This window comes from Gopherus flavomarginatus, chromosome 2 (assembly GCF_025201925.1).
Source record: "Gopherus flavomarginatus isolate rGopFla2 chromosome 2, rGopFla2.mat.asm, whole genome shotgun sequence".
NCBI classification, from domain to species: domain Eukaryota; kingdom Metazoa; phylum Chordata; order Testudines; family Testudinidae; genus Gopherus; species Gopherus flavomarginatus.
This window is the reverse complement of record NC_066618.1, coordinates 117,294,795-117,320,826: the sequence shown is the minus strand read 5'-3', so window position 1 is coordinate 117,320,826 and position 26,032 is coordinate 117,294,795. Positions and strand designations below refer to the sequence as shown.

General features: G+C 45.0%; 1 protein-coding gene across 3 annotated transcripts in view; it reads left to right on the top strand.

Annotated features, from left to right (window-relative positions):
• The first annotated feature begins 9,679 nt into the window (after positions 1-9,679).
• The window catches only part of TPPP (tubulin polymerization promoting protein), a 126,777-nt gene continuing 110,424 nt past the window's right edge, over positions 9,680-26,032 (top strand). Inside the window, exons 1-3 of one of the 3 annotated variants that reach the window (XM_050938266.1) lie at positions 9,680-9,771; positions 10,370-10,628; positions 12,109-12,209. Coding sequence is in view for 1 of the 3 variants with exons in the window: in XM_050938264.1 (XP_050794221.1) it covers positions 10,603-10,628 (26 nt within the window). In the remaining 2 variants the exon portion in view is untranslated. The remainder of the gene's footprint in view (positions 9,772-10,369; positions 10,629-12,108; positions 12,210-26,032) is intronic. The other 2 variants (XM_050938264.1, XM_050938265.1) reach the window with 2 other exon arrangements.

The following is a 26,032-nucleotide window of genomic DNA, read 5'->3' as shown; positions in this document are numbered from 1 at the left end:
AAGGAACCTATAAGTCTAACAACTAACACAGATGAGGCACCTAGATGCTCTGAATGCACTACAAAAGGAGTACCTCCAAAAAGGTTGCTACAGGAGACAAGAAATGCACAGTAACCAAAAGAATGGGAGTGGTGGAACTCCATCAACCTTATGAGTGTACGGTACCAACGGGGAAAGTTGTCATAGCATTCCCTCTCAGATCTGAACCTTAGAGTTCAGAAAATGAGATACTAGCACCTGAATCCTCTAAGCTTAATTACCAGCTTAGATCTGATAGCACTGCCACCACCCAAAAATATAGTGTTTTGGGGCACTCTGACCTCCCCAACCTTCCCTGGGGACCCCAAGAACCCAGATCCCTTGGGTTCTTAAAACAAGGAGAAATAAACCATTCCCCCACCTTTCCCCCTCCCAGAATTTCCCTCCCTGGGCTATCCTGAGAGATACTGATCCAACCTCTTAAATCATCATACAGAGAAGCATCTCCCTTCCCTTCCACAAAGAGGCAAACAGATTCAAGGAAAACAGAGAGAGATTCTGTCTCTCCCCCCACCCCCGTCTCCCCCACCCATCCTGGTGAGATATCCCAATCCTCTGGAATAAAACAAGGGGAAAAAAAATCAATCAGGTTCTCTAACAAGAAATCTTTTTAATAAAAGAAAGGAAAAAGTAAAGAATTATCTCTGTAACTTCAAGATGTAAATATTACAGGGTCCTATAGCTTACAGACACCAGAAAGAGACTTTCCCCCCAGTACCAATACAAATCAAAATATTCCTAGCAACTACACATATAAAAGTTAACCAGCCGGATCCACAATTGCAAATAGAGCAAAACAATCAAAAAGCCTAAACCGCCTGTTTTTACTTACTATTTGAAAAGAAACTTAGAGAGCCTGTGCTAATGTCTGGTCTCTCTCAGACCCTCCAAGAGAAGAACACACAACGGACAAAGAACACACACAAAAGCTTCCCTCCACCCAAATTTAAAAGTATCTTGTCTTCTGACTGGTCTTCTGGTCAGGTGTCCAGTTCCCTGCTTGTAACCCTTTACAGGTAGGCGAGACGAGGCACCTAGATGCTCTGAATACACTACAAAAGGGGTACCTCCAAAAAGGTTGCTACAGGAGGCAAGAAATGCATAGTAACCAAAAGAATGGGAGTGGTGGAACTCCATCAACCTTATGAGTGTACGGTACCAACGGGGAAAGTGAACAAGGAATAGAATGGTTCGGAGAATTAATATAAATGCTGATAGGAGTAGAAGTTAGTTCAATGGAGTGCAACCTAGATATACATGGGAACATATATGTTAAGGGGGGTGGTGAGCGTAGTAACTCACATCCTGGCACTAGCACCTGCTGCAATTGAAATGTGGGAGCACCGAATGCTGTGTCCTGGGGAGAGAGACGTCCAAGGAGAGCACAGCTCGAACTGGGAAGAGCGCTGGAATCCACCCAAATGGGCAGTGCGAAAAAGCTGTTAGAGAAGGGTGGAGATGCTGAGCTAGCGGATGAACCACAGCTGGGGTAGTAAGTGAGAGGATAAAATAAAAGAACAGGAGAAAAAAAGCAGGGGACTTGGAAGCGAGAAGAAGGAAAGAATACAGTTCAAAAGTGCCTAATGAGCAAGTGAGTGCCACTAAAGAAGCCCCACTTGTGGATACACTCAGTGAAAAGAGGGACAGCCACAGGAGCACTGAATCTAAGGAGCACTTAAAGTGGAAGAGAAGCTAAGAACAGGACAGCAAGGCTTTGACTATATTGTCAATTGAATGACAAATCTTTTGTCGTTTTACAGGTGCTTAAAACCCCCCCTCCTCCTCGAAAGATGAAAGTTTTTGCCGCAGCAAGTGGCAGTGTAAACAGCTCGTTGTTTGCAGGAGCGCTCACCTGTCAACAATGCAAACCCCGCTTGTAGGGGGTGGAAGTACTTTGTCGGCACAACAGTGTTTACACTGCTCAACTTTTAGTGACACAGCCAGCTATGTAGTGTAGACAAAGCCCAAGAGTGGAGTTGGACTTCCGGCCAAGGAGAAGAAAAGTTTATTCTTCTCTGAAGTGACACAGTATGTTGTAGAGTAATTTCTTTTGTTTATGTTAATAACAATGCACATGGTACTAACTGCACAGCACAGAATCATAGAAAGTTAGGACTGGAAGGAACCTTGAAAGGCCATCAAGTCCAGCTCTCTGTGTTGAGGCAGGACCCATTAAACCTAGACTATAGTTTATTATTAAAAGTCAGCCAGTCTTTGGTAATATTCTATATTATTTATGCTTCTGGTACACGTTTAGGGTTTTCTCTTACAAAAGTTCTAAAAATGTAAAATGATTGCTCTTGCCTTGGTTTGCCTCTGCCACTCCTCACAGCTAGCATAGCCTAACGTAGCCTAGTCAGGTCACCACACAGCATCCCTGAAAATCTGGCCATTTATTTAGGAGCCTAAATCTAGGATCGTGAGGCCAGATATTTAAGGTATTTAGGCACCTAAAGAGGCAGATAGGTGCTTAGTTGCATAACTTTTGAAAATCCCACTTCAAAAATCAACATTTGAACATTTGGCCTAAATCAAATCATGCTGTAATGTATTAGAAGGTCTTCAACATGTGGATAAATGTTATTGTGTACAGCTTTCTGATTCTTTTATATGGAACCATTGCCTCTCTGAGAAGGATACTTTGTGGTAAAAGATGAAATCAGTTTTTAATACTTTGGATTTCTTCTGGCTTACATTTAATAGCAACATACACCACTGAAATAAAATGTCACTGTAGTAAATGAATCTAGCCCATATAGGTTCGTAATGTCATTAACCTACTTACACTCCAAAAAGTTACAAATGCTAAAACATGGTAAAGCCTTCCACAAATGTGGAGGTAAGGGGTGACTATATATCAAGGATGAAATCCTGGCTTCACTGAAGTCAATGGCACTACTCCCACAGACTTCAATGGGGCTAGGATTTCACCTCCTGTGTATCTAGTTTCAACTACAATAAGACCACTTGCTGTATCAGTGTACATTCATGCTGAAGGGATGAGACCTAACAAAGCTCTATTTGTTTTACCTCAAAAATAACACTGAAAAGTAGCCAAAGGTACAGAACAGCTTAGCTAAGAGTTCTGGAGGTGGTCGTGGGATATCTTACTTTTTTCCTTTTTAAGATGTGACGAGATAGCCGCTCACAAAACAATGAATGATTTAGTTTAAAAGTACTCCATAAAAGTACTTCCATCCACTTTATCCCATCTCATGAGAACAAGGAGCACTTAATAACAATTGTCTGCTACTAAACGTAATATTGAAAGGATACTAATTTACGCAGCATATAGGAACATCTGTGGAATCCAGTGCCAAGGAAAATCAGTGACATTTGAGACAAAGAAATTAGTGGGATTGGAAAGAACACTTTTTGTATGCATCATAAAAACAGATTATTGTAGGCTAAGATGTTGAATTAAAAGGCAGTAATCACAGTGACCCACTCTTCTCATGCTTCAGGGTATAGTAGCTAATTGCTCACAGTGTGCCAGAAAGACACTTTTTTCCTCTATGAGAAATCCTGGTATATTTGGGGAAGTGCAATTATTTTCTTTTTTCCACCAATTATTTTCTTTTTTCCTTTGAAGCATCACATATAGGTCACTGCTGGAACAAGGTTACTGAATGAATCTCTCCACTATGGCAAATGCTGTGGGAAGCTTGGTGTGCTCATTTGCATATGAATACCCCACATATTTGTCCAGATTCAGTCTATTGTCCTAATACAGCTGATGCCTAAGTTCTGGCCAGGGGGAATTACACTGATGTTCACTCTCCCCTTGCAGTTTTCTATTGGCATGGCAAATTCAAAGGCTGCTATTTCTCTTTCCAGGAATAGGACTGCAGGGGAAAAGACATTTATGTCTTGTTTCTCTCTAGCTGATGGTCGTTTGATACCTGCAAAACATAAACTCAAAGTAAACTAAAAGGTGAGGTGTCATAAACAGATAGTTAAGAGTTAACAGAGCAGAAGTACTTCATGTCTCTTTTGCCTGTAAAGGGTTAACAAGTCCAGTGAGCCTGGCTGTCACCTGACCAGAGGACCAATCAGGGGACAGGATACTTTCAAATCTTGAGGGAGGGAAGTTTGTGTGTGTGCTGTTAGTTTTTGGTGGTTGTTCTCTCTGGGTTCTGAGAGTGACTAGATGTGCAACCAGGTTTCTCTCCAATCTCCCTGATACAGGTTCTTATAAATTCAAAATAGTAAATACTAGGTGATAAAGCGAGTTAGGCTTATGTTTGTTTTCTTTATTTGCAAATGTGTATTTGGCTGGAAGGAGTTCAAAGTTATATTTTGCTGAAAGGATTTTAATTTGTACTTGTATACTTAGGCTGGGAGGGTATTCCCAGTGTCTATATCTGAAAGACTCTGTAACATATTCCATCTTAAATTTACAAAGATAATTTTTATTGTTTTTTCTTTCTTTAATTAAAAGCTTTTCTTAAGAACCTTATTGTTTTTTTATTCTGGTAAGACCCCAGGGGACTGGATCCGGATCCACCAGGGAATTGTTGGGGAGAAAGGAGGGAAGGGGGAGAGAGAGGCTAATTTCTCTCTGTGTTAGGATTACTGTCTCTCTCAGGGAGAATCTGGGAGGGGAAGAGAGAAGGAGGGGGGAAGGTGCATTTTCCTCTCTGTTTTAAGATTCAAGGAGTTTGAATCACAGTGATCTCCCAGGGTAACCCACGGAGGGGAAGCCTGGAAGAGGCAACAGTGGGGGAAAGGGTTTACTTTCCTTGTGGTAAGATCCAGAGGGTCTGGGTCTTGGGGTTCCCCAGGCAAGGTCTTGGGGGGACCAAAGTGTACCAGGCACTGGAATTCCTGGTTGGTGGCAGTGCTACAGGTTCTAAGCTGGTAATTAAGCTTAGAGGAATTCATGCTGATACCCCATCTTTTGGATGCTAAGGTTCAGAGTGGGGAATTAGACCATAACATGAGGGTATACTTATGAGTGTGTGTAATGAATCAGATCCAATTCACTACCAAAAAGCTGCATGAAAAGATCCTTAAGGTTGCAAAGTGAAGCACTCAGAAATCAGAAAATTATTAAGTTAAAGTAGCCTTGTGCAAACTTAACTATTAACCTTTGTGAAATATGATACAAGGTCTGATTTTCAAAATGCCCAAGTGACTTGTACAAATCCCATGGAAAGACATGTGCTCCTAATTCAGTAGGTGCTTTTGAAATTGCACCTACAATGTTTAATTACATAACCATGTTATTTTTTACACAAAGGATGCCTGCCATATTCAGAGCACAAGATGAACAATGCTCAGTGAATGAGGCAGCTGTTCAATATTTATTTTTATTCTCATTATTCAGTGGCTGGTCTTGTATTCTGCACAACATCCAAGTTCTCCTCTGAATGAGAAATTTTTCTCTATAGGCTTTTCTGTAGTATCCATCAGGGTAGTATCTGAGCGCCTCACCAACATTGATGAATATATCCTCATCCAACCAGACCAATGGGAGATAAGGGAGGATTATCATCCTCATATTACAGATGCAAAACTGAGGCATAGAGAGATTTAGGTCCAGATCCACAAAAGTACTTTTTCTATACCATATAGAAAAAGGCAGGACTTCTTCACAGCTTCACCTCCCCCATATGTACCTTAATTATTATTAATTAATGACTTATTTGTATGGCAGTGCTACTGAGGTTCCAATTATGAGCAGGGCCTCCTTGTGCTGGCTGCTGTACAAAGACAATGGACGTTCCAGTCCCAATATGAAGTACTTTTGATACTCCAAATCCCCCTGCTTACGAAAACTGCAATTGGATTCCATTTTGTTATGCATGGACATCTACTGGAATCCTCAGACCCTATTCAATAGGAATTCCCATTCAATTTACGTGTCTGTGCATGTGTATTGCAAACGGTTAGCGTTACCATTTAACATAGTCCAGAGTTCATGTTTAAAAACCCTTACAACTTGGCCACAACATATTCAGTTTTCACCAGATCAGTGAAAAAGGCATGAACCCTGGGGACTGTTTCTGATCATTTCCAAGTTTTTATCACCATTGCCACAGGTGCTAGAAGTTTTCAGAAACTGATTGCAATACATTTTCTTAGCAGAACTACGTATTTGTTTTTCACTTCCTCTGTGATTTAAAATGTCTCAACCATTTTGATGGAACTTACACAAAAACATTTGCTCCCTGACTCATGCGTCACAAATTTTAGCTGTAAAGGTAAAACTTGAAGAAAGTTATAAGCAGCGGAAAATTTCCTTTTGGAATAGAAATACTCAGGTGATCTTCGCTATAAATTTCCCTACCTATTCCATGTATATTTCCAAAGATTATTTAGAAGAGGAAAATAGATTTTAAAATACTAGGTCAGACCAATGAACCATCACATTCAGGTATCTTGATTTGTGCAAGAGCCAATGAATGATGTATCAGAGAAAACATTCATCATCCAGCTACATCTGTGGCCTATAAACTCAGCTGTGCTCCTCCGGGAAAATGCATTTTACAAAGCCCAGGCTGAAGCTGGTGAGAGATGGAGATAAAGATTTTTGGTCATGGAATTTTGGCTACAGAGTAAACTTCTAGAGGGGATCAGACTAATCTAGAGTCTGACCGCTTTCAGGGCTTACTGCAAGATCCCCGTTTGACAAAGCATTTCCACCAGAATTAGCATGAAACTAACTAAATACATTCTTCCCTGAATAGGGAAGAGTTCTTCTTACCTTATGCAGGGAGGGGGGAACACCATGTAGATATAATTTAGCTGGAACATATTTGGATGCTAACTTTATGGGTGCTGCAGGAAACCATAATAATGATACATGAGTTTGCTGCTGGATTTCTCTTTATGCTTTGATTGGAGTCTTTTAAGAAATGTCAAAGGCACATAAAGCCTAGGATAGCAGCCTTCTTATATTCTAAACCTAAAGGACTAAATAATAAATATAACTGCTTCCTTTGACAGTTCTAGATTTAGAAAGATAGTCTAATCTTCTGGCTTCAAGGATGGGAGGATTTAATCCGTTTAGTGTGGAAACGATGTCATGATTACATCACTTATTGCAGCAAACTTTGAGATATCCCTTGAAACGGATTTTCTGGAATTTTCTGTTTTTTTTGGAGGGGGAAGAAGATCAGTGTCCAGATTAGCAAATTTGGGTTAAAGAAGGAGAATAGAGCCTTAACCCTCTCCTATCTATTTTATTATTAATATTATTGTAAGGTTTCTGTCCCTTGAGGGTTACCTATCTGGCTAGATGGCTGAGAGAGGAGTGGAGGCTAGCTAGGATTAGACTGGTAGAACATGTTTGCCTTGAGGTACCCTTGATCACACTCCTATTGATGACTCACCTATCTTCCTCAGTTAAAAACTGGCTGGTGGCACACCCTTCAATAGCACATAATCTTAAAATTTGCTTTGTGAAAGAAGGGAGGTTACCTTGCATGGCAACTCCTAGTATCCTTCATATTTGTGGGTGGGAGTTTTCAAAGTATGGTCAAAGAGTAAGCTTATTTTTGTTTTAAAAGGTTTCAAGGACAAGGAACTACTCAACTGTGATAAGATGAAAGAAAGTGGATTCTTAATGTGGGTTCAAGTATATAGGCTGGATCAAATTCATACCTGGCATTAATTTATGCCAGGGCTTAATCTGTCCCAAGCACTACACATATATGGTTGGTCCTAGAAGCTGAGGCCATGGATCTCTGCATGCTGTGGAAAGTCCTATTCGAGAAATATAATTTACCAGAACACCAGACTGGGAATAGGGATAGGATCAACCCCCAAGTCAATCCAGTATATAAACTGAAAGGAGGGAGACTGGCTTGAAGCTAATAGGGTCTTGATCTGGCACAGATCTAGAGAATTACTGCTTGACTGCTATAGCAGTACTTTCCCTTCCTGTAACCTTTCTCAAAGCAGGTTCTCAGCATTACTAAGAATCATGACCTCCCTTTTATTAGACCTGAGGTTCCACTTTCAGTCTTCTAAAAAGTGGGGGAAAACTTTTTAGAGCAGAATGAGGATTTACTGGCTCATTTTATCTCCCAGTTCTAGCAATCTACACCCAGTGGTTAAAGCGGATTGAAACAGGAGGGGGAGCTCGCACAGTACTAGCTGAGGGGGAGCTGGAGCTGCGAGGCAGCACTGCTTACCCAAACCAGATTTTGGTGGAGAAGAGAGAGCTGTTCTAACCCTCCCCCGCCCCAACACCTTACTTCAACTCCTGCCTGTCCAAGAGTCTGGTCACCTGTCTATCAAAGGAACTACCATGCCCTCTTGGAGAAATTATCAGCCAACCTGCCTGGTAGGGAAGAGAACTTTGATCAGCGGTGCATAGTCTTCTGGGATTTTATTAAGCATTAAGAGAACACCTCCTTCAAGTGGTGATTTCTAGGATGCTGTATGTTGCCCATATCACATCTCTCTGCTATTCAATGGCATTTCTATAGACTATAGAGACCATATGGCGGAGTATCCTTATGTAGACTTGCTCTATACTTGCCTCTTTTCTTGCCTTTGCATTTAAGGGCTCCAGCTCCAGGATGCTCCTCCATGAGTAACTTTGTTGTTTAACCACACCTTTGATATGACCTCTCTTTACCCCTGGCTAGTACCTCTGATACTAGGTTCCCTGTGCCCATAATATGAGGAAGAGAGGTAGAGGCTAGATCTACCTGGATCCTGCCAAATTTTGGACCAAAGTCCTTAAACTGTATCATCAAAAAGAAAAAACAAGTGAAGGCACCCCCTGCTGCGTCCTAGTACAGCAGTATCACCCTCCACAAAATCCAGGATGTGGAACCTGGATCCTGCCAATTTTTGGCCCTAGTCTCATAACTTCCACTGCTTAAATGTGTTTAACTGCTTCTGCTGCATCTTAAAAATCGTGACCCCATGGCACAAACTCCAGATTAGCCCTTAATGATACGTTCCTCACCTTCCAGGTACCAAAATGTGCTCTCTGTGTTTGTGTGTGTGTGTGTATCGGGTGATTTTCAGAGGAAATAGTAGAAGCAACGCTTGTTCTCGATATTGACGGTACCATTTCTGCATTTGTGGCCAAACTCGGCCAGGTCCCGGTTTTTGTGGTGCTGGGGTTCTGGGAGCGTCCAGGGTCAGATTTCCAAGGCGCTGGTCTGAGCAGCAGCAACTAACCAGGGTCCGGCGAGGCCGTGGCATTTGGGAGAGCGGGACCAAGACTCGGCCGGCCCCAGGGCGACGTGGCCCCCTCTGCACGGACAGATGGGACGGGGGGTGGCAGGAGCAGCTAGGCTTGTTCCCAGGGGGCGCCCGTGCAGTGAGGGCTAGGACGCAAAGCGCAGCCAGGCTCCGAGCTCCAGCCTTCCCGCAATAGCACCGCCGTCCCTGGGCGCTGTGATTGGCCCCCTTGCTCGCTGCCTGCCCCCTACCTGCCCGGGCACCTGCCGCCGGGCGCCGCAGCGGCGCGCGAGGGTATAAATAACAGGCGCGGCGGCCGGGCACTCCGGCCTGCAACCAGCCATTTAAGGCAGCGGCTCCGGGCGCGCTAATTCATTACCTCACACCCGACGGGAGCCAGGGCGGGGCCCTCCCGGCGCAGCCCCCTCAGCCTAGGGGGGCGGGCGCCGGGCCGTTCACCAATGCCAGCCCAGCGGGGGCGGAGCGGCGGCGCCCGGCTCGCGGTGGCTGGGTTTCCCTGCGTGTGTCGGCTCGGGGTGGCTGCCAGGCTGGGCTGGGGGACCCGCGCCCGCTCAGAGCCGAGGGGTAAGTGGGCGCCTTGGCAAGGGCAGGCGGGAGCGCAGGGCCCTGCCGGGGGCTGGCCCAGGGGCAGCTGGTGCCACTGAGGCGCAGCGCAGGGGGTGCCCGTGGGACTGCGCAGCGCAGCGCAGGCTGCAGCCCCTTGCGCGCCGCCGCTCGGCTCCGGGACCGGCTGGCTGCGCTGCGCCTCTCTCGTGTTAGAAGAGCGGCCCGGGGTGGCACCGCGCCGGAGCGCGGCGTTTGTGGCGGACTTTGCGCCAGAGGCAGCGGCAGCCTTTGCTCCGGCTACCCAGTAGGATGCGATCGCTGCGCGCAACCTGCCCGTGGCGCCTGTGTCAGAGCAACTAGGTGCGCTTGTTGCACGTTCCCGGCCTTATATAACCCTCCCCCCCGGGGGGATAGAGAAACGGGCAGGGACCTCGTCTTTAGCAACCTCCCGGCCTGGCCTTTTGCCCTCTTTTTTGGGGGCGACGTTCCCTCTCCCACCGGGGTAGGAGCAGGAGAGAGGTGCAGTGTAAAGCTGTTTCCCTTCACTGGATCGGCCATCAGACCAGTGCCAGGCAGCTGGGATCTTGCTCCAGCTGCATCTTGTCTAACACTGCAGGATGGAGCCCGTGAGCGTTGGCAGCTGCATCCTTGAGTAGGACTCCTCCTCCTCCCGCTCCCCTGCTTGGAGGACATGCAACAGCACCTGCCCTGGAGAGAGCTGGATTCTTGCATGGTTGATGTTAGTAGCACTCCACGGGTGACTGTTTAGCCTGAGTCGAGCAATTCTCCCTGCATTCCACGCAGAAGAGAGTGCTGCCTTCATCGGACTTGTTCACCCAAACGTTTCAGATGATATCTGGCTCTGCATTAATTGCGTAAATGTTTTTTTTATTCCACATTATTAACGTAAAACTACCTATTCCTGTTTACCCAGCGCTTCTTAAGCCTCTCATTATGAAACCCTTTGTGTTTTGATTCAGAACAGGCAGTCACTTTATAAAGCATTTGGTGGGTAGAAAGGATCCAATTATTAAAAACATTCCAGTATTAGTTAGAGCTTTGTCACATAAAGCTACATAGAACAGATCTAAACAGCCCTCCAAAAATCTTAGCTTCTGGCATACAAGAACGCTCACAGACAACAGACTGACAGCAGGTAGAAAAGCAAAATACAGTATGTAAGAAGGGAAGAAAGTGAGAAAACACACATTTTAATAGGCCAATTACCTTTTTCAGAGCTAGTTTATTATAAAAGTAAGTAGTATTGCTTCAAACTCTGGTAAAATGAGTGGTTTGTGAGTGGCTGCAGCTCTACTTTGGGCAAGTAGGATTTTTTTTCTCCCACTTGTATTGCAGAATATTAGTGTTTGAATATTCAGGTATGAAAATAGATTTTTTTTAAGTTCAGAAATTTGCTACAGTGCATAATTTTGTAATTATTCCCTGGGAACCACAGCTTTTTCACCATGAACACTTCAAAATGTCACTGTGGTAGTTTGTGCAAAGGCTTGGCTTTCATTTAGACATAAACCAGGATGTGATTACAAAAAATGATTTTATTTTCACTGATCTTGCTGCCAGAGGAGAATCTTTTCACACAGCTCTGTTTATGTCTTTAGATAACTTGTCCTTTATAGCATTTGCACATCTTAGTGGGATTTCAAGATTTTTTTTTCTGTTTAAAATGAAAAATTAAGAACAAATGGGGAAGTGGAAAGAATTCTCATTGTAGGCTGTGTTCTCAGGCTTAAACGATGATTGTTAACAAGAGCACAGATGAGAAAAGATTCAATTTTGTTTCTTAAAATTTCAGCAGTCATTGTTTCTCCTTGCCAGTAGCTACATGCCTTTCAAAATTAGTTACAGCTTTTTTTCTCTAATGGTTGTACTGAGCTCTTTTGTGTCTGTTTGTGAACCACAGCCATATGACTACAACCGGTGTATCACTTGTAATGGCCTAAGTGCAATGTCCACTGTTAATTATTAAAATAGCATTAGGTTTTATGGAGCCATGCATAAAACAATCCACAGATAATGTAGATCCTCCCCCCCACACCACTATTATTATATTTATGATTATTGTAACTGAAAAAGTTCTGTATACGTAGAAGTTTATGTATGGCAGTTATTTATCATTATATCTTGAATACGGATTGACTGTGTTGAAAACTGCTATTCTTATTTATGACATTCTAGCTACACTACATATAGCCAAATGCAGTGTGGCTTTTCCTAAACATTATTTTGTTAGAGCCCTCAACTTTGTACTAAAACAACAAAGACAAACTAGTGCTGTTAAGCCTATCTGTTGTGTATCATCTGTTCACAGACTAGCAGACTTAATTGTATGTCTAGGTATAGACTGACTAAAGGATAATCCATCTAATGTTTCAATTTGGGTAACTAGCTGGACTGAAATGTGAGCTTTGAGAGGAAAAGCTAAGTGCAATTACCAGGTAAATTAGCAATGCGCCATAGAAATTCAAGCATTCTCTTGCATTACCTGTTCACTTGTCATACAAGTCTGATTTTTTTGCAGTATAAGGATGTGCCGATATTTGCAAACCAATTCTGATTTTTGTTGCGATGGTTCCCATAACAAAAAACATCACTTTCTTCAGCATAATGATTGGCTGACTTACTTCACCATCTTACTCGTGCATGCATACCTGCTGACCGTATTTAAGGAAGACAGACAATAGTGTTTAGCAAAATATTTTTAATTTTTCCTTTCTCTGAAAAGACCTCATGCAGTGGATTTCAATGAAATTAAACAAGTGTTTCTCTTTTTTTTTTTTCATTTGAAATACTTCTCTTTGTAAGTCTCATAAATTATGTCGTGTGTCATATTTTGGCAGGTCAGAGAAACAATATTTTTTCATGAATAGACAGTTCTCACACACTTGTGTTTTAAATGCCTGCTTTAAAAGCCTTCAAAGTGGAGAAAAGATTAATGTTTGTTGAGCTGAAGATCTACTATAGTTAAGTGTCTATTACTATTGTTTCTTTTAGAAATCTCATGCGCTCAGACATCTTCTCTACAATGAAAGTTATCTTTGGCCTCAAATGGGCACAAGGCTGGAGTAGATTTGAGTTCAGTGGGTTGAGGAGGAACTTTATCAGATTCAGAATGGAGATCACTGCTGTACATATAGGCAGGAGAGGTTCTTACGTGCTTCTACTAGCCAGTTAAAGTGCTTGAGTTTAACAATTTTCTTGATGGGGATGTGCACGTGCGAGAAGCCAAATGACTCTGCTTTCTTGTATGCTATTTCTGCTCTGTCTTTGGGGGGGGGGGTGTGTGTGTGGTTTTTTTTGTTTTTTTTGTTTTTTTTTTTTGCCTTTGGATTGTCAGCTGCTTAGTCCCTAGAAATGAGATCTGCTGGTTTTCTGGGTTGGGGGTGTGGCCGAATGTCGGAATGGACAGGTACTAGCAACTCCTGCCAGGCTGCAAGGGCCTTTTTCTGCCCAAGGTGATTTATCTACAGTACTAGTGATACAGTATCTCTCAGGCTGATTTTGTGCTGGCCTGGTTTCCTTGGCATGCAGTAATTCAGGATATGTCTACTCTCCAGGGACTATACCCTAGGGATATGCTGTCATAACCCTATAGGGTAGACACAGCATACAGTGGTGGACAGGTTTTCTGTCAGTGTAGGAACACCACTTTTCTGAGCAACAGTAGCTAGGTCGATGAAAGCATTCTTCTATTGTCCTTGTTTTGTCTACACTGGGGATTAGGCCAGCAGACCTATGTCACTCAGGGGTGTGGATTTTTCACAGACCATCATCAATGTAGCTATATTCACCTAAATGTAGAGCAGACCTAAGTTTGAGTTCATCTGAACAAGTGGAAAATCATCTTCTTTGTGCTTGTGGTACATGTGCATGACACAGAGAGAGGAGAGTGGGGCAGTTAAATCTGCTTTTACCAAGAAGAGGAGCTGTTTCAGGACTTTAGACTAGGCAGCAGGTATACGATTGGATTTTTAAAAGATAAATAAAGGGGAGCCTAAACTGTGCTGCTCTTCTAGGTTTCTTTGCTGTTCCTTCTTTTTCTGTTGTTCTTCTTGCACGTATGTGCATGTGTGTGCATGCACATGTCATTTGTGCGGTCTGGAAGCATTTAAACATGGACTTTATCTGGTACTGCTGGAATAATGCCAACGAGCAAGAGTGATGGGCGAGACTTCAAGGCCCATGTAGTTAATGCAGTTGCTGAAGCTTTCCCTGCATCTACAGTGCTACTGTCCTCCCCAGTGGTTCTCAATCGGAGTCCAGGGCCCCCTGGGGGGCTGTGAGCTGGTTTCAGGGCGTCCTCCAAGCATGACTGGTGATAGACTCACTAGGACAGAAAGCCAAAGTCCCACCATGCAGGACTGCAGCCCGGGGCCCTGAGCCCCATCACCGGGGTTGAAGCCAAAGCCTGAGCAACTCAGCTTCGCTAGGCCACGTGTGGTGTAGGGCCCTGGGCAATTGCCCTGCTTGCTACCCCCTAATGCCCGCCCTGGCTTTTAAATGCAGAAAAACAGTAGTTGTGGCACAGCTGGGCCTTAGAGTTTTTATGGGGGGGGGTGGGAGGCTCAGAAAGAAAAACCTTGAGAACCTTGCTCTAATACAGCTCTCACATAACGAATTGCTGGCAAATATTACTTGTTTCAGTGTACTTCTGTCTCTCAAAGTTTAAATATAGGGGATATCAAACAAAACAAACATATTAGAGGATGTTTGAAGAAAACTGACCATAGAGTGAAGCCCCTGAAGGTAACAGCCTGTTTCACTGGAGGAAGCACATAGAAACAGCATGCCTATTCCTGATAAGCTATTGAAGGCAAATTTAAAGTACAGCATTGAATGGAGTATTTAGCCCAATTAGTGCTTTGAAAGTGCAGGTCCTAACAAACTCTCCTGACAAAGGAATGTCTATATTGGAAGGACCTGAGAGCTTTTGGTTTCGAAGTTAAATGTTAAGGACTTTGTTTATCTTGGTCCTGCTAGTGAAGGCAGGGGGCTGGACTCGATGACCTTTCAAGGTCCCTTCCAGCTCTATGAGATAGGTATATCTCAAATTATTATTAAAATTATCTTGAAAGGCCTTAAAGGAGCACCTGCTAAAGACAATGTCTGCAACTGGTAGCTGTCTGACTTCCCTCTCAAAAGAAAATAACTGGAACAGAATCCCTCAGGCAGCTCGTATTAGCGTCTATCTATACAGGTAGACATAACCATGCTAGCTTTAATTTTGCTAGCACAGGTAAGGATAGCAGCATGCAGGCAGTGGCATGGGCTAGCAACCAGAGTACATACCCATGGTTGCTCGAGGGCTGTACTTGCATTACTAGCCTGTATTGAAACCTGTGCTGACACATCTGCACGCTGTTGTCATCCACACTAGCCTGACTAAAACTAACACAGGCTATACTTACCCCTGCTATGATCATGCCTTCACTTGCAGTGCAGGCGTATCCCCCTGCTCTCTCAAGTTAAGCAATGTTGGGGTGCACCAGTACTTGAATGGCTGACCTTAAAGAAAATCACAGGTGGTTTCAGAAAGCACTACTGATGATTCAGTGATTTTTTTTTTCTTTTCATCTTATTTGGTACTGAACCACAGCCTGCACAGTATGCTGCTAGATGTACTTGCTCTTATGGATTAGAGGTAAAACTGATGAGGCCATTCATTCATAGAGTTTAAATCCAGACAGGATCATTAGATTATATCATCTGACTTCCTGTGTATCACAGGCCAATACATTTCACCCAGTTTTGAGCCCAATAACTTGTGTTTGACTGATGTACAAAGGCATGCAGTCTTGCTCTGAAGAATCCACTGCTTCCCTTGGTAGTTTGTTCCAATGATGAATCACCCTCACTATTAAAAATGTATGCCTGATTTCTAATTTGAATTTGTCTGGCTCCAGCTTCCAGCCATTGGTTCTTGTTATGCCTTTCTCCACTAGATTAAAGAGTCTTTTATACTCAGTAACTTCTTCCCTTGGAGGTACTTATACACTGTGATTAAGTCAGTCACCTCTTGATCTTCTTTTTGATAAACTATACAGATTGAGCTCTTAGTCTCTAACTGTAAGACATTTTCTTTAGCCTTCAAATCATTTTTGTGTCTCTTTTCTGCATCCTGACCAATTTTTCAACAGGTCAATTCTGTGGCCATTAAAAAATCCCACAATGCTTATTGTAATAATAGGGCTGTTAACGCTATTTTCCTGACCAAATTCCATTTCTGTTAATTACATTCTGACTGATTTCCTGCTAGATTTTTAGTTGTTCACAGTGCTCCGTGTGCTAAATAGTTGTATAGAATTGCTGTACGCTTTTGAACAGCTGCTGTGCTTCTCCTCATTTTAGTAGTGGGTGAAATGATCTCTTATCTACCTCCCTGGAGAGCTGAGTCCTCGTTAGGCAATGTTTTGGAAAAGTGCTTTAAGATCCATGGATGAAAAGGTGCTATAGACATTCAGAATAGTAGTATACAACAGAAAAGAGATCGTAACGTGAGTAGTTTAGGCTGATATGGAAGCTCTCCCAAGGTTAGTGGCTTGACTTAATTTGGTCCAGGATCTTACCTGGAAACGAAAGAACTCTGGAGCTGTTTGTTTAATGAAATACAGGAGACCGTTGAGAAGAGCTACTAGGTTAAAATAGAAAAGAAATACTTGAAATTATCATGTATGACTATTTTGTCCAGCCGCTTCCTCACAGCATAGCAAGGAAATGACTGGACTGAACAGTTGTGGCACCTTTCATACTGTATTTTAATCAAGTGAATTTGGACCCAGTCTTTTCATTGCAAATAGTGGAATATTGTTCATATGTTCTGTGAAACCCATGGTGGACCTGTTGGCTTGCTTCTTTCCTATGCTTGGACAATTGCAGAATATTATGGCCTTGATTCTTTGTTCCACTATAGTCCTTTGGAGCTACTCTGCCAGCGAATGGCAACCCAGCAGATTTGGGAATTGACTCCAATGTAGGAAGAATCCTCAGGTGATGCAGAGCTAGTATGGTGAAGAATAACTCATCATACAATTCACCTGCATACTGACATGTTGATGTTGCCAGGTTGGAGTAAAAATTTCTGTTAGTGTGTTTGTGAGGAATGCTGTGTGTGTATTGTATTACTGTACATGCCAGAGGTATATGTGGCTTATTTACAGTGGGGTGGAGTTTAGCAGTGAATGTGTATGTGTTGTGTTAAGGTATGTTAAAGAAGGATATCTTAACTTGATATATTGTTGCTTTTAAGGGTTTATGTAGGGGTGTGTTCCCCTTTAAGCAACCTGAGAAGGTTTCTGTTTTCTTTGTGGAAATATAATGAAAATTGAACTTACTTTACTTTCTGTACATCAGCAATCTTGCAATGTTTATAAATTATAAAGGTAGATAGCTTTGGTTTTTGTAATAAAACAATAACAACCATTTGGTTCGCAGATCAGAATCAAGTCTCCTTTTTTTTTTTTTGTTTCATCTAAAGCAGTTCTCTTGAATGGCATGTGTAACTTCATGAGAGTCTGAAATACTGTTTTGCAAACTAAAAGAAGCATTAATAAAGGTGTGTAATCAGTTTTATTAATATTATTAGTGTATGTGAATTTGTGGCAATGAGCATTTCAACAGTGGTCTTTATGCAGTTCTGTATAGTCTACCCTGCCTTGCCCTGTCCATAGTGCTAGGCACAATTATACTTTTAGCCACACAGTTCCTCATAAAGCCAATGAAATGAATGAATGTTGCATGACTAAATCCTTTACAATGCTTTGAAAAATTGTGGAAACTTTTTTAGGCTTTGCTGTGCAGTGAACAATACATGGCCCACATCTCACAGCAAGCATGCCACTTGCTGACCAACTTGAGTGCTCGGCGTCCTGCAGATTTGGGCCCAAATTGAAGACATTCAGTCCAGAGCAGAGCTCAAAAGGACTGAATTAACTCTGATTCTTATTGATAACTGTAGAGGCACTGCAAGGGAAGCTTGCACTGAATTGCCGCAAGCAATTACATGTGAATAAGGAGAAGATTTCATTTCTCCAGTAGCTAATCCCTTTACTCGGTATAAATGTTGACCCAAAAATGAGGAAAAAATTCCATCTGTTAAATTTTGTCCCTGTTGCTTTAATGTGAAGTAAATAATTACAGACAGAAAATAGAATTCCCTATAAATGCACTTATGGAATATTTTTAAAACAGCAAGATCAAATTTTGTCTATATTTAAACAAAATAGAAAGAGAGATGCAATCAAGAAAAAATAAAAGGGTTTTAGTGCTGTATGCTAATATTGGGGGTTGGAGAGCATGACCCCTTTAAAACCTCATCCTGAGGGAGAGGAAGTGCTGGTTGTTCTAAGGAGAGGAAAGTGAGGGCCTACAGTGAACAGGCTTTCATGTAATGAAGCACCTGAGAACTGGTCTGAAGCCCAGGAGGGACAGAGTGGCCGAATGGGGACACCCCAGGACAGGAGCTGTGAGAAGCACCATATCAGGGAGGAATACCCTGAGAAGCACAAACCAGAGCCAGATCCAGTATTACGGTCACCCAGAGCTGTATGAGGCCGTGGGCTTGTGACTTTACATTGGAAATAAGGAGGAAGGCTGTAGTTAGCTAAGCTGGGCGGTTGTCGCTTTGCGTTTGCAGAGTGCAGCAGAAGGGGCACTGGAAGTGTGTGTTGGGGAAAGTTTACTGGCATTAAAGACTACCAGGAGCACCCAAGACTCATTGCCTGACTAGAACTCTGCCCAGGATTCCTGAATTCTGAGTCTAGATGAAGGACTTGGCCCCTGTGGGTCCTTATGTTGGATGTTACTCTGTTCTTCCTGTCTTGTTTTCCCCCACTCATCACTCTGTAAATAAATATTTTCCTTCTTTATATTTGGGGTGTGTGTATGTGTGTGTTGCAGGGGGTTTGGAGCAGATGGGGTGGAAGTGAGTTTTGCTGCATTCCAGGGTATGCCTTTTCTTGCTCAGAGTTGCCCACAAAACAGACTCCATCTTGGCCACGAGGTCTCTATTGTTACATCTGGTGGCCCGTATGGGGACTTCATCTGGAAAGTCTCTGGAGCTCAGGATGTGCTTCCCTACCCTTGGTGTAGCACTCTGTCCTCCATTAGTGGCGACTAGAGCTGAATGAGCCTGCTGCAGACTTGGCTAATAGAGGAATGTCTTTTAGTTCATGCGTTAAGATCAGGAGGTCCCAGGTTTGACCCCAGCTGCTGATAACCCTATATGGGTATGAGTAGTACACACATGCTCGCAGGGACATCCTGCACCCTGAGCACTACTTTGCAGAGCAAAGAGATATCTGAGTGATTTCTCTTAGTCAGAAAAGCAAAGAGAGGTGATTACTAGATGCCTGTGGCAAGGGATGCGAATCTTAGAAACCAAAGAGGTGCTGTTGGTGTGGTTTCTGGAAGAGTTGGAACTCAGTGAAATTGAAGAGAGCCTAGACGCAGTGGGAATACTGGAGAGAGTGAAGATCCACAGCTCTATTTACATCTATGTAGTGAAGGGCCTGGTATCTCTATATACTCTCTCCAAGGAAGTATCTGGACAAGGCTCCCAAAGAGGTGCAAGTGGGAGTTACCCCTAGAAAATCCTGGGACCAGAACCGCCCTTTCACTTGAGATAAATTCATTACAGAGAAATTAATCTCAGCATTGGGAGGTGCTCTGGCCCTTGCAGCACCCAGAGTGTTAGAGTGGGCTAACGAGCTGGGGAATGCCCTCAAAGATGCATTGAAGCCAGCATATGAAAATGCACCATACAAGCGGTTACGTTTTTTCTCGGGGTGTCACCCATGCCTTTAAGGAAGGATGATTATAAGATCTGGAGGGATTTTGCAGTACCCCTTGTCCAAGCGTGGGAATGCTCGGATGCCGAGAAGCAGAAATGGATGCTCAAGAGTCTGCATGGACCTACCATCCGAATTGTCCAAACCCTGAAAGACTCCCAACTGGCTGCAATGGTGCAAGACTATTTAGCCACCCTTGAGAGCATCTACAGCAGTGTTTCTCAAATTGGGGTCGCTGCTTGTGTAGGGAAAGCCCCTGGCAGGCCAGGCTCGTTTGTTTACCTGCCCCGTCCGCAGGTCCGGCTGATCACGGCTCCCACTGGCCGCGGTTCGCTGCTGTAGGCCAATAGGGGCCGCTGGAAGCAGCGGCCGTAAGTCCCTCGGCCCGTGCTGCTTCTAGCAGCTCCCATTGGCCTGGAGCAGCAAACTGTAGCCAGTGGGAGCCACGATCGCCCAGCCCTGTGGACGGGGCAGGTAAGCAAACTGGCCTGGACCGCCAGGGGCTTTCACTACACAAGCGGCGACCCCAGTTTGAGAAGCACTGATCTACAGCAACATTGGCAGCGATGAAGATCTGTATTATTATTTCCACCACACCTATCAGGAGGCCCATGAATGTCTGTCAGGTTTCATCAAAAGACTAGAGGACTTGCTGCAGCAGGTAGTGATTCCACTGGGTTGGACCAGATTCTTCTGGGCACCCAACAAGATGGGATGATGATGTGGCAGTTGTGGCTGTTGAAGCAGGCCCCAAATCCTCCTCTGTTCCATGATCTTATTTGAGAATACCTGAAGAGGAGGAGTGATCATTGTGGGTGGACCCAGTGGTGCAGCTGAAGAAGGCAAGGAGTTACATTGCTGTAGGGCTTGAAGAAAGGGAAGAGGCCCCATCAGTGGTAGTGGCTCTGAGAGAATTGACCTGAGAAGTGGCCATGGTGAAGACTCAGGGACTTACCCTGCCACTTGCAAGAGGAGAAAGTAGCAGTAGGGGGCTGCAAAGGGAGGACCATCGAAGCAGTGATAGTATACAAGATGATTTCCGTTACAATTGAGAGAGAGTTGGGCACTATGCCTCAGACTACCAGAATGAGACAGACGATGCAGCTGTATCCCAACAACTGTAGTGAACTATTGAGGAGCTTCACGGAAACCCTGAAAGTCCAAAGCTCCCCAGGAAAAACCACAGACAAGGGGTATCTGAATGGGCTGATAGGACTCCAGGCTGTAGTGTTCATCCATATAGAAGGATGATTGTGTGAGGCATTGTTGGACAGCGGATGGCAGATCACCATACTTTATGAATCTTGCTACTGAGAATACTTGTGGTATTTATTGTTGCACTTCCTGTCTAGCCTAACAGTCTGGGAAATGGTTGTGACTTCTGCCTTTATCAGGGATATATCCTTTTGAAGGTCCAATTTCTGAAGGACAACACAGAGTAACCCAGAAAATGTTGGTGCTGGTCTGCTCAGATCTGGAATGAAGAGTGTATGCACCCTGAATCCTAAGGACAAATATAAACCTGTTCCAGAGATTGGTGTGGAATTTACATGAGATGGTGGGAAATAACTACTTGCAGGAGCTGCCACTGCATACTTTATGAAATGCTGTGTATTGGAGAGTGAGGGGGCCCCCATCCCAAGAGGAGACTGAGGCTAAACCCTGGGGAGGGATAGTTTCCAGTGGGATTCCTCTCTTCCTGCTGAGTGGAAGGACTGCCTATTTGAGAAGTTACTGTAAAGAGAGGCTGTTTTCGCTATGCATGAGTGGAATGCAAGTTGTGCTCAAGATGTGGAGCACAATGTCCAAATGTAGGACAACTGGCCTTTGCAAAAGGGGTCATGATGATGATTATCCCCCGCTGCCATCGATGATGTGAGGTGGCACCTGCAGATTGCTGTTGTGCAAAAGAGAAGTGGCAAGGTGCGCATGTGCATTTATTATCGCACTCTGAACTGGTGGACACTCCGCAACCAGTATATAATACCTGAATCGGTGATACCTGGATATCCTGAAAGGCAGTTGCTGGTTCTCTATCCTTGATCTCTGCAGTAGATACGATCAGTATCCATGACACAGAAGGACCGGGAGAAGATAGCTTACATCTGCTCCTTGGGATTTACCAATTAATCATGTGCTTTGGGGGGTGTCCAGGGCTCCGGCCTCATTTTAACAATTCATGGTGTGGGTGGTAGGGGACATATACCTGTTAGAGTGTCTGGTGTACCTGGATGACATTGTGGTATTTAGGCACACTTTAGGAGAACATGAGGTTTGGCCATGCAAAGTCCTGGAGTTTTTGGAAGAGACTGGCATCAACTTATCCCTGGACAAGTGCGTCATCTGCCAGATGTTTGTAAGGCATGTGGGGGACACAACATCTACAGATGATATGGTTGTGGACCTGGAAAGGGTGAAGGCATTAACCACCTGGCCAAGGCCCATGACTATCAAGGAATAAGTCATTTCTGGAGATCTGTGGCAATTATCACAGGTTGGTAAAGAATTTTCCCCACATCATGCATGCGATCACAGAGCTCACCAAGGGATATTACCACAAAGAAGAAGGGGAACCCACACCAGGATCAATACTTTAATGTGAGTGCACCTTTCAGAAAGTGGTGGACTGCTGAGTGCGAAGTTTTCTGGAAAATTCATTTGACAACTCACTCAAGCCTTTGTCTTGGTGTACGCTGATCCCACACAGCCACATGAGTTTCATATTGATGCATGCTACACTGGGTAAGAAGCTGTCCTTTATCAAAAACACGAGGGCAAATCTCAGCCAGTAGCTGTTGTAAGTCGAGGCCTCACAGCCCCTGAGAGGAATGACACTGCTCATCAAGTGGAGTTCCTGGCATTAAAGTGGACTGTGAGAGAGGTTCCATGACTATCTCTGTGGAGCTGAGTTTATTATAAAGACAGATGATAACCCTCTGATGTATGTCAAGAGAACGGCCAAATTATCTGCAGCAGGGGGCTGGTGGTTAGTAGTGCACTCTGCCTATGATTTCACCATGCATTATTGGTCCAGGCAACAAACATGGATGCAGATGCCTTGTCTTATTGGCTTTAAACTGAGGATTTATTACTCGATGCTTGGATGGATGTGGGGATTCCTGATTTGAGAGCATTATGCCAGTGGGTATCTAATGTGGAGGATAAATCCATAGCTAATGGAGAACGAGCGATTGACTGTCTGTGGTACCATCAGAAGCCACAGTCAAAGTCTCCTCAAGCTTTACTAGACTACAGGACCCTCTGCTGCCCAGACTGAGGGATGAACAGATAGAGCATGCCTAGTGAGCCGATTCACAGATGAAGGATCCCCTTTATGTGTTGGAAAGGTGAAAGGACCTCAAAGCTAAGTGGGTACGTCACCCAAAGGGAGGTCTTTTTGCTAAAGGGATGGATCAACCTATTGGTTTGGGACAGGAGACTTTTTAATAAGGGCAGAAGCATACCCACTGACATCACCCAAACCAGTTGGTGCTATCACAGAAGTACTGGTGAGAGGTGTTGGAGCCCTGCCACAGTCGAATAGGGTACCTGGGAGTAGAGGCATTGAAGGCCCTGGTTAAGGTGAGATTCTGTTGGCCCGGGATGGGAGGGTGACATTTCCCATCATGTTCACACCTGCACCAGTTGTATATGACAAAAGACTGACTAAGCAGGCAGCTCCTCTTGTCAACATCACAAGTTTGGCACCCAAGAAGCTTGTCATTATGGATTTTCTGTCTAGTGCCTGACCCCTGGGGTACTGCTAATATCTTTTGATGGTGACTGACCATTAAATTTGTTATGCCCAGGCTTACCCCACCAAAAATCAGAGAGCTTCCATGGTTTCCAAGGAGAACCCCTGTTTGAGAAGGTCTTCATTCACATTGGGCTGCATGTGAGACTAGACTCAGGCCAGGGACAGAATTTTGGCAGCTGGTTAATAAAAACCGTGCAAGATCATGGGGATCAAAAAGTAGCATGCTACCCCTTACCATCTGGAAGAGGATCTGCTGCCAGAACGAGTGAACCGCGCATTGTCCAACATGCTGGGAACCCTGGAGCCTCAGCAGAAGAAATACTGGCGCTGGCATGTGGAGCACTTGGTATATGCCTATAACTGCACTTGGCATGATGCAACCGAGTATGTACCATATGTGCTGATGTTTGGTTGAGAAGCCCGATTGCCAGCTGATCTCTGAGTGTCTTCACATGAGACGCTACTGGAAACTTTTATATTAGTGGTATGAGACTTGTCTGAGTGATCAACTGAAGGAAGCATATCAGATAGTGACACAAGCCTCGGGTCATCAGAATCAACAGAACAAAGCCCATTAGGACTGGCGAGTGAGGTAACAGGCATAGGTGTCAACTTCTGGCACCGGTGGGTGCTCGACGCCTTCCCTCATCCACCCCCGACTCCACCACTGCCCTGTCCTGCCCCCCATTCCAACCCCTTCCACAAATCCCTGTCCCAGTCCCACTTCTTCCCTGCCACCTCCCCTGAGTATGCCACATTCCTGCTCCTCCCCTCCCCTCTCTCCCAGAACTTGTTTCACAGTGGCAAGCCCTTGGAGGAGAAGCGGGGACGTGGCACACTCGGAGAGGAGGCAGAGATGGGTGGGGGTTGGGGGGGTTAGGGTTAACCCTAACCCACCAATTTTTCCATAGGGATGTTCCAGCCCCGGAGCACCCATGAAATCGGTGCCTATGGTAACAGGAGCTCCAGACTGGTGATGGAGTTTTGGCCTAGAATCAGGGAAAACCCAAAATTGCTGGCTGATGGGAGTCACACTCATATGTTATAGAGGAGAAACTTGGGGATCTACCAATATATTATATACATTCAGAGGGCAGTCACAGCTTCGCCAGATCTCTCTGCTGAAATCATGTTACTTGTGGGATGAGTACTGTTCCCTAATGAGGATGTTTCCATGGATTCTGAGCCTGCCAGCCCCATGAGTTGGACGTGCTCCTGATGGTGATCTACCTGGTCTGTCTGGATGCCCAGCTTTTGGGGGAGTGAGGATGAAGCAAGGTATGGCAGACATCCTGTTTGGGAGGCTCTCACAGTATCAATTCCCCTTGTTATTGCACAAAGGGATGGTGAAGGTGGAGAATCCATGCTGGCTGTCCCAGAGGCTCCACTGCCAAAGCTGTGGGGGTAGGCCCAGAGGGCCCAATGAGGAAGGGACAACGTGGGAAGAGAACCCTGTACTTTGAATGGACACTCTAAACCTGCATGCCCTTGATTTCATGCCTTAGGGACCTGTCATTTTGCCTCCATGGTGAGTGGTAGCACCTCAGCTAATGCCCGATAGCCAGCCTAGCTGTTCCTCCAAGGAAGGGCAGGCCAGGCAGGTGCTGATATGTGATCATTTATACCACAGGGGGCAGGGGGAAAGAAGGAGCAAGTTGCCTTCTGGGAACCTGTTCTACCCCTAGGGGCCTGTGAATGTAAGGACCCAGGGACTAGAACCCAGGTCTGCACAGCCTGGGGTGGCTGATATTCCTACAGTGCCACCAGGAGGCCAGGTAGTGCTACAGCCAAGAAGCACTGTGGAGAGCAGGCACCACAGGAAGTATCACCCAAGAGACATGGAGTAACAGTACCCTGTGGCCTGCTGATTGGCCAAGTGCCCCTACTTAACCCCAGGAAGTTGTCTGGGCCACCACACAGACTTCAGTCTGCTGCAACGCCAGAATTTGCTTTGTCTCCTGGTCTCTGGTCTCTCATTTCAGTCTGGTTTCAACCCCTATTCCTGCCTCTTGATTCTAATCTGGTCCTGCCTCTGTTCTCCAGTCTTTGACCCTGGTCTGACACTGACCCTGATTCTTGCTTATGGGACCTGGCCTTGCCATTCCTCCAACTCCTGCTTGGCGACTCCCATCCCTGGTGGTCAGACCTCACCCCAGCTGAGACTTCTGCACTAGACCGCTTATGCCTGTGTCCTTTACAGTGGGTTGGATGCTGGGCATGCTCCTGACCAGTAGGGGACCTGGGTCTGCTGCTGGGGATATGCTGCTTAGAGCTGCCCACCTTGCTGGGGACAACAAGGATTATTTTTGTTGAGGGAGAGCATGACCCCCCCCTTGGGGTTTAGAGAGCATAGCCCCTTTAAAACCTGGTTCTGAGGGAAAGGAAGGGCTTTTTATTCCAGGGGGAGCAGAAGGAAGGGAGAAGGACCCACAGGGGCATGTCTGAAGCTACTGGCACACACAAGAAGGCCTATAGTGAGCAGACTCTCATTTAGCAAAGCAGCCGAGCATGGGCAATGGGTATTGTAGGCCAAGGGAGGCTCAGCACCATCCACGCTCCACCTTGAGGCCCTGCTCTCATTCCCCCCCAGAGGGGCTTGGGCAGGCAGGCCAGGGCTCCTCTGGCTGCAGGAGGAGGTGGGGCTCAGGGCTCTGCTGGCCTTGCGAGGGGGCCTCAGGCAGAAGGGATGGGGCTGGAGGCTAGGCTCACTGAGGGAGTG